The 9,103-nt window shown below is 43.6% G+C and overlaps 1 protein-coding gene across 1 annotated transcript; it reads right to left on the reverse strand.

The window, feature by feature from the left end:
* Positions 1-571: 571 nt before the first annotated feature.
* Positions 572-8,265, reverse strand: hapln3 (hyaluronan and proteoglycan link protein 3). Its single transcript, XM_086149164.1, has 4 exons — positions 8,122-8,265; positions 2,930-3,328; positions 2,061-2,363; positions 572-1,985 (listed from the first exon to the last, which is right to left on the reverse strand). Exons 1-4 carry the CDS (start codon positions 8,252-8,254, stop codon positions 1,708-1,710), a joined length of 1,113 nt encoding a protein of 370 aa, XP_086005290.1. The 5' UTR covers positions 8,255-8,265; the 3' UTR covers positions 572-1,707.
* Positions 8,266-9,103: the final 838 nt, after the last annotated feature.

Raw genomic sequence — 9,103 nt, forward strand, 5'->3', positions numbered from 1 at the left:
GTGTGTTGCTCCACAGTGGGAGTTTTGTACGCCCTGGCGACACACAAACACACGCCTTCCTGTGCGGATGGTGTGTCAGCGGTTTACGTCAACACAAACAACCTGAAATAAATGTCAGAGAAAAGGGCTGAGACAGAGGTTTTCATATAAATGTAATATAGCACAATATAATAAATATAATATAATTCATATTTGCAGATAATATTCAATTATTGGAAAAAAAAAAAATTTTTTATATCTTGTATTTGTTTTAATGTCCTTTCAAGTAATATTTTGTTTCGCTCGGTAGAACAATATTTCTTTGTGCTTGGAAATTACGGGGTGAGAACGAAAGCTCAAATTTTTTGCACTTTTCCCCAAAGTGGAAGAGGAATAAAGAGGAAAAGCAAATTTATATATTTGTGTATAATTATTTACAAAAAAAATCTATGTTATTTTATCTTATATGGTAGAATGGTTGCATGTCGACACTTTAAAAGATGTATGAATTAGAGGATGAATTCTTGTATGAATGGATGAATAAATGAAATGTCTGGCCGTCAGAGTGAAAGAGGAAGAAGCAAGAGCGACACTTTGTTTTTATTGGTAGAAAACGTATACAAAGGATGCAGAGAACACAAAGATCCAGAGATGTTCCAGGCCCGGGAGGCGATACGCCGTCACGGCCTCCTTCGGCGAGGCTTTCTGAATGCAACCTTTCTCGGAGTGAACGTTTGCTCTGCAGCTCTGGAGAACTTCATGTTCTTCAAACAAACCAGAGGCTTCCAGCGGGGCGGCAGCTCAGTTCCAATGCATTTCCAGGGTGTGAAACTTAGAGAAATGAAATTTCCTGATGAATCTTTGACTTAGGAGGGCGACGGCTCCATTTTAGGTTTTAATCGGCTGTTCATCTCTGCAAATCGCTGTGTTTCGGCGGGAAATAAATATAAAGACGTCGTCGGGCGGAAAGCGAGCCGTCAAAGGGTCGAACTTCCATTGCGATGTCACATCCTGGCCGGCGGGGGAGCCGGAGAGTCCGATTTGGAAATTAAAAACAAAGAAATAAAACAGTTTGAAGGATTGTTGTGTTGTGTTTACTTCTGGACTCCATGTATGCTGCGTGTTAGCGTCATGTGCCTTGGCGATTGCTAGCATGCGTAAACAACCTCCCCGTGTACGAGAAGTATTTAATTCAACGTCCCCATATGAGGACGTTTGGTGCCAAAATGTCGTGGGTGATTTATTGCGATCAATTTAAAATCAATCGCGATTAAATCAATTTAATTTCTGCATTTTATTTCCCACAAGAATAAAAAATAATAATAATAATAGGTGATTAAAGGAAGAAAAAAAAATAAGATTTATCTGGATGTAGATAGAAAATGTTATATCTTGTGTAGAACTAACTGCTAAAATGGCGTGGAGAGCTGACGGAGATTCGGAATTCACGGACTCGGAGAAGGCAGGCGCCGCTGGCGTCCGTTTCCGTAGCGATATTTGTGTCGTCGTCGCCCGCTTCACTTCGCCTCACGGCGAGTTCACAAAGAAGAAAAGGGATCTCGGCAGCAAAAGCGTCGGATTTGATGGCGCGTCGGTTGAGACGGGGCGACGTTCAATGACGAACGTCGTTTTCCGTCCCGCGGGGAGTTTTTGAGTCCAGAAAACAAAAATCCGACTCGGCGTCGGGTTCTTGAACCGTCGCTCGGCTCCTACACGCGGCGCGAGAATCTACCGGTAACAGTAGACGCCGAATTTCTGATGGCGAGGAGGGAAGCCAAAAGTACGCACCCCAGGTTCTAGCGGGCCGCAGTTGGCGCGGGATCTCGTGATGGGGTAACGGACGCTCCCGTCTGCCAACCAGCCGGCGTCGCAGCGGTCCAGCCCCGTCAGCCTCCAGGCGGCGTAGAGCTGGCCGACTTTGGCGATCCGACTGGCGTCTTTAGCGCAGGCTCGCGCCGCTTCGGTGAAGTTGAGCTTGGTCGGGTGTTCCAGGAAGTAGACCGTCCCTGAGGGGACGGCAGGGACGGGGAAATGTTGAAAAATGACCTTTTTTTTTTTCAATCCCTCAAACGGATACCCACCTTTGATGGAGGCGGAGAAGCAAAAGGCGTCGAAGCGGTGGAGGAGGCGGTGCCGCGGCCCGTAGCTGCGCAGCCCGGGCGCCAGGTCCAGACCTCCGCAGCCGTCCCGCGGAACCGTGATGGGATACTGCACCGTGGCGTCGGCCAGCCAGCCGGCGTTGCACCAGTCGAGCCCCTCCTCCCACGCCGTGAAGAGCTGCTCGAACGTGGCCAGGGTGGCGTCCTGGCTCTGGCACGCCCGCTGGGCGGCTGGGAAGTTGAACTGGTAGCGCCCTTTCTCCAAGAAATAAGGGAAGACCACACCTGCAGGAAGACGGGGAGCAGAGTTATGAAACTTTTTTTTTTTCTTTGTTTTTTTCTTTTTACCACTTTGTCACTATTATTGTTTTAATTTTTAATGCTTCTTTTACATCTGTGCGCTCTATATCTGGGTAATTATGAGCTAAAAAACGAATTTAACCGAGGGAAAATGAGAATAAACCAAGATCTTTCTCATACAACTGAAATCAAGGGTAAAATCTCTCAATACATATAAACCTACAGCGCCCCCTGGTGGTCTGGAGGATTAGAAAAAAATGAGGGATACCTGCTGAACCTTGTTATACAACATTTCACTGAGATTTCATTGTCTTTTTTTTTTTTTTTAAATAAAATCTATGGGTGGCCATCGCTCAGCTGGGCGCCCTACAATCCAAAATCGCCGGTTCAATTCCAAGCTCCTCCTTTCTGCACATCAGTGACGTCAGGCAAGACACTGAACCCCCAAAGTTGAGTGCGCACTATCGTCGGATGTGAATGCATGAAAGCTATTTCCACAAGGTTCACATTTCGAGTGAAACACACACACACACACACACACACACACTCACCCCTCAGTTCCAGCTCCACCGTCACGCTCTCGTCCTCCAGCCCGTCGATCACCTCGCAGCGGTAGCGGCCTGTGTCGTTGAGGTGCAGCTCCTGGATGACCAGCGACATGTCCCCCGGGGCCGAGCGGCGCAGGCGCACGCGGCCCCGGAAACCACCGTAGCTGCGGTGGCGGTTGCCCATGGCGACGATCACCTCCGTCTCCATGGCGATGCCGACGGGCGAGAGAGGCGCGGCGATGGCGTTGGCGGGTAACCAGGACCATTTGACCCGCGTCCGGCGCGGGGCGGCCGGCTCGGGCTCATAGTGGTAGTGGCAGGGGAGAATGACGCTGCTCCCCCTGGTGGCCGAGACTGACGGCTGAGGCGACTCCACGTGGAGACGCACCCCGTTGAAGTAAACTGGGAAAGAAACACGGTTTTAAAACCCGCCTGATCACAACACGGCCTCCCGATGGTAGTTATGTGGAGGGGGTGGCTCTTCAAGATGTTCAAGAAGCCCGACATCCTCCGGCATGAGCCGGACAGATCCCAGACAGATCCCAGCTAAAAAAAGAGATAGATAATAACAGTAGTGCTAACAGCTACATGCTAGTAGCTAACAAGATACAATAATATCTTTTTACGTTACATTACATTTGGCAGATGCTTTTATCCAGAGCGACTGGACGTCAGGCAAGACACTCTTAAATATCCATAAAAGAAGTGAGAGCTACAGAAAATGCATTTCCCGTTACCGGTGCAGAAACCTCGGACAAATCCCATCTCAGAGAGACAGGTAATAACAGTAGTGCTAACAGCTACATGCTTGTAGCTAACAAGATACAATAATATCTTAAATATCCGTAAAATAAGTCAGCGCTCCAGAAAATGCACTTTTTGATACCGATGCAGAAACCTCGGACAAATCCCAGCTCCGAGAGAGACAGGTATTAACAGTAGCGCTAACAGCTACATGCTAGTAGCTAACAAGATACAATAATATCTTAAATATCCATAAAAGAAGAGAGCGCTCCAGAAAATGCACTTCCTTTTAGCAATGCAGAAACCTCGGACAAATCCCAACTCCGAGAGAGACAGGTATTAACAGTAGCGCTAACAGCTACATGCTAGTAGCTAACAAGATACAATAATAGTTTAAAGATCCATAAAAGAACACACTGGTGGACGCCTGGCGGTAGATATCAGATTCTAGAGAAGATATGAGGTTTCTATCATGCCCGATGAGGATATTTTAGTGCAGAGAGAATGAGAGAGTTGCATCGTTGGATATCCCTGATTATGCGTAGCTAATTATAAGCTTTCCCAAAAAGAAAGGTTTTCAGAGGATGGCGAAATTGAACTTATTAACCTCCAAAACTGCTTTCTGTGACAGAAGAAACCCTGTTTCACCTCGTACCATCTCCTCCCAAATTGCACGGACATATAATTCTTTTTTAGTTAATTTCCTGGTTATTTTTTGGCAGGCTTTCATGAGGACTTTGGTGGATTCTCTGATATTTTCTGATTTTTTTGAATGGATTTGAGTGGGTGTGGGTTAGCATGGATTTTTCTTTTCTGGTATTTCGGCTTATTTACATGTAATTTCGGACAAAATAAGTTAAACCCCCTTTTCCCCTCTGCGATTATCTGAGACCCTTGTTTTTGTTTAAAAGTCATTTATTGGTTTGGTGTTCTAGCGTTCCAGCACTTAAAAAAATCAAAAGCGACATTTTATCCGTAAAAAGTTTTATTCCTTTTTTTTATAATCTTCCACTAACTTTGGAATGAAAGCGTCTGAATCCAAAACCAACTTTTAACCAAACACGAGAGCGTTTATATCCCTTTTACAAACACACAGATTCAAACTGGGGGCGATAACTTCAAATTTAATACTGCCCGCAAAAAGAAATGCAAAGCGGCGTCTGCATTTGGAAACAATTAGCCCGGTGACGCTAAGCCGGTCCCGGCAACGGCGGTCAAAAAAAACAAACAGCTGATGCGTTTGGCGTCTGGTGAATTCACCGCCTCTTGGAATGGTGAACACTTCCTTCATGATTCTAGAAGACGTGTGAATGAGAGGGTGAACCAGCAGGACTTTAGAATAAAAGCATTTGCCACAATAGCATCTCTATAAATGACACATCATGACTGAAATACGCGCAACGTGGATGATTTCACATTAATCTGAACTCGACATGCCTCTAGATTTATTACGATGCAATCTATAAGTGTTGCATTAACCAAAATAAAAATAAATCACTAAAAGTGTGCGTTAAAAATGGGACACATAACCACAGGGACAAAGTCATTATTCAGTCAGTTTAGGAAAATTACCTTTATGCTATGTAGCTTGAACGGAAAAAATGATGTTTGTGGTTTTATATGCGTTCGCAAACACACTCACACACACACGCACACACGCACACACATCCCAAGACGTGCTGTGTTTGCCGACGGGCGAAAACTGCCCTGCAGCGCCATCTAGTGGGAAAGTAGAAGAACTACTCTGATATCAGGTAACAGAAAAGGCAAGAAACAAATTATGTGACTTGGCCTCAGGAGAAAACAAGGTGGGAAGTGTGTGTGTGTGTGTGTGTGTGTGTGTGTGACTTCTGAATAACGACTTGACTTCCAAATAACGACTACTGGTACTTTCGATCTTCGGTTATTGAATTGCAATTTTTGTAAGTCACTTTGTATTACAGCGTCTGCCAAATGACTGTAATAAAAATGTAATGTAAATGTAATGTGTGTGTGTGTGTGTGTGTGTGTGTGTGTGTGTGAGACTTCTGAATAACGACTACTGGTACTTTGGATCTTTGGTTATTGCAATTTTTGTAAGTCGCTTTGGATAAAAGCGTCTGCTGAATGACTGTAATGTAATGCAATGTAAATGTAATGTGTGTGTGTGTGTGTGTGTGTGTGTGTGTAGGGGGGGAGGGCATGCCTCTGAGGCCTTTGACCAGAGAGGTCAGAGGTCATGGGTGTCATGAATCAGAAAAACGGCGTGGCCCAACACTCACAAGGTTCCGGTTTGTAATCAAATAATGTTTTAGTCGTTCGCTCTCCGGGTCTGATTAAAAATGAAAAAAAAAAAATCCCACCCTGGTTGTTCCTGCTGGAAGGCACGAGGCAGTGTGACGCAAACCTCGTTTTCATAACGCTGCGTCGACAGGCCATAAATTGTCAACGGGTCCGTTTCACCCGCAGATGCCGTCACGGGTCTTCATGACCGCAACCGTGCGGTCGGTTGTGCAACGAGAAGAGGATTGACAGCCGTTCACGGAGGATTCTGGTATTCATTCTGAAATTTGCGGGTTATGAGATTGTAGGTTCTGCACTCTTGAACAAGTAGCCCCGGAAGACTTGTATGTGAAGTAATATACATGATATAGATAGAATAGAGCTACCATAATTTCCGGAAGATAAGCCGCAACTTTTTTTCAATTAAACGATGCGGCTAACATGTGCATTTTATTTGGGGGGGGAGGGGGGGCTAACGAGCTTCACGTCGCTAAAACATTAATCCTCGTCACATCGGACCGATGAAATTAACGGAAAATTCTGAGTCCGTTCAACTACAAAACCGAAGAAGACAACTTTGACGGTTTTAGTGCGCAGGAGGAAGGCCAAGATAGCGATCGGCTAGCCGGTGCGGCTTATATTGAGGTGCGCTCAATAGTTCGGAAATTACATGTTACATTAAATGAAATTACGTTAAATGTAAACTCAAATGAGTTAAAGGATTTGGACATTTGTTCCAGCGGAGATACTTTTGTTGTGGCTATTCTCAGGATGGATCAGAGGTGTTGGTCAGTTAAATTGGATCTGTTGGTGCTTTGTTGGTGTTTGTCGGTTGAACCAAACACCGTCAGCATCTTATGTGCCGTCCTCCGGAGGTTTACAAACATATCTAATCGTTAATATTAAGCCCAGCATAAAACTTTCGACTCTTGAAATCGCGGTTTGTTGGTGAAAAAATGTTGCCAGGACTGTAAATTAGCCGTTAATCTCTGAGCCGTGGCCGCCCGTTCTTGTGTTGACCTCTCACTAGCATAGTTAGCATGCTTCGTGGCAAAGCGACGGCTGATATTGTATTCTATGAAAACCGCAGCAGTTTCCTTCCGTATCAGGCATACGGCCATTGATTGTGTTGTCCAGTCCTTATTAAACACTGTCCACTTTCCTTAATCCGCTCATTTTTACAGAAGGATTCAAAGGGCAATGGAAAAGGAGAAAAAGAGTAACACACCACACTCCAACAAATGTCAATGTGTATGAGGAATGCAAGTATATCAGAGAAAAGGTAAGAAATGAGATTTAATTCTATAAAATTTCAAGTTCCGCAAGCCAGATTAAAAAGTCACCTTGATTTACTCACCAGGCGTCCACCATTGCTATTTCTTTGTTGAATATTAAAACTATTATTGTATCATGTCAGCTGCTAGCATATAACCATTGGCATGAGATAACAATTAGCACTACTGTTATCATTAGCATGAGATCACATCCCCCCTCTGTCTCTAACACACTCACTTTCTCTCTGACATTCACTCTTGTTCTCAATCCATATCTACACCAACTGGTCAAGAAAGAGGGTCGCCACAGAATGAGATTTGTCACTGTATACTTAGGTAGATTGATGGATCAATTGTAAATGGATCAATAAAGAAATAAATAATAAGAGACAGACCAATCAAGAAGTGATTAGATGGATAAACCAGTAAATAAACAAATAATAATAATAATAATAATTTATCCTTTAAAAATTAAAAAAAAAAATTGCTCTACCTCCTGCGCCATGCTGCTCAATCCAGACCAATGAAGAAGTAATTAGATGGATAAACCAGTAAATAAACAAATAACAATAATAATTTATCCTTTGAAAATTAAAAAAAACACTTGTTCTACCTCCTGCGCCATGCTGCTTGATAGATAGATAGATAGATAGATAGATAGATAGATAGATAGATAGATAGATAGATAGATAGATAGATGATTTAAATACAAAAGAAATGCTACTACAAAAATGTAATAAAAAACAGAACCTGACTTTACTATTTTCATACAGTTCCTTGGTCAAGGGTTAATTGAAGAGAAGAGCTCACAACAATACATTAGATAAAAGTCTGTGACCGAAATTACATGCAAATAAATCTGTCAGGGGTGAGGGGATAACAAATTAAAATAAAACCCTTAGAAAGAGGTCTTACTCTCCCCGTTGCCGTTGCCGTTGCTGATGTCCTGGTAGTGGAAGCCGTTGTTGTATCGGCGGCTCCCCGTCTGAGCTCCGGCCAGCTGCAGGTACAGGCAAGCCGCCACTAGGGGGCGCAATAGAGCCGGCATGACGCTGACCTCCGCTGACCGGACGGCGGGGAGAATAAGAAACATTCCGGAGGAAGATAAAATTATCCGTTTGAATGAAAGCGAAATAAAATTAGAAGCTTCTGGAAAATCCATTTCAAACCGGAAATGAATACACATAAGACAGTAAAAGTAAGACCCAGGACAAAATTATTCCCGTATATATATATATATATATACGGGAATAATTTTGCGTAAATTGTTCTTATATTTAATAAGTCTATCAGACAGCGGCTAATGGAATCATGAAAGCGTATAATTTCCAATTTAACATTCATTTTTTTCTTTAGTTTACGGTCCAAACGAATTAACACTTCCGGAGTCTTTAACTCGAAATCGCGTTCACAAATCTCGCGCGCGAGACGTCTAAACATACTCATAATAATCATTTTCAAAAAAAAAAAAAAAAAAAAAATAGAATCCCGCGCACGTGGGCATTTGCGGAAGAAGCTAAACGAACAGAAACGCGATTGTAAAACAAAAACAATGAATAAAAATAAAAATAAAAATAAAGCTCACCTGACACTTCGGTGGAGCTCCGGCCCCCGCGTGTTCCCGCTTCACCCTCTCCTCATCTTCTGCGCTCCCGCAAGCCGCAGCGCCCCGCAAAACCCGCCCGGGGGCGTGGTGACGTCACGGGAGGCATCCCCTTTGAAGCTCGCGGTGACGTTGTAGCAGAACTGAACACATACTTTTCAGAAATGTGAACTTTAGCATTCTTTCGAATAAATGTGCACCATGATTGTGGAATTTATTCCATAATTCATCCATATATGTGAGGAGAAATCTATTATTTGTATTTCTATATTCATATTATTCTTTTTTATATTC

Source organism: Fistularia commersonii, chromosome 7 (genome assembly GCF_037954325.1).
Source record: "Fistularia commersonii isolate RoL2024-O1a breed Wild chromosome 7, RoL_Fcom_v1.0, whole genome shotgun sequence".
NCBI classification, from domain to species: domain Eukaryota; kingdom Metazoa; phylum Chordata; class Actinopteri; order Syngnathiformes; family Fistulariidae; genus Fistularia; species Fistularia commersonii.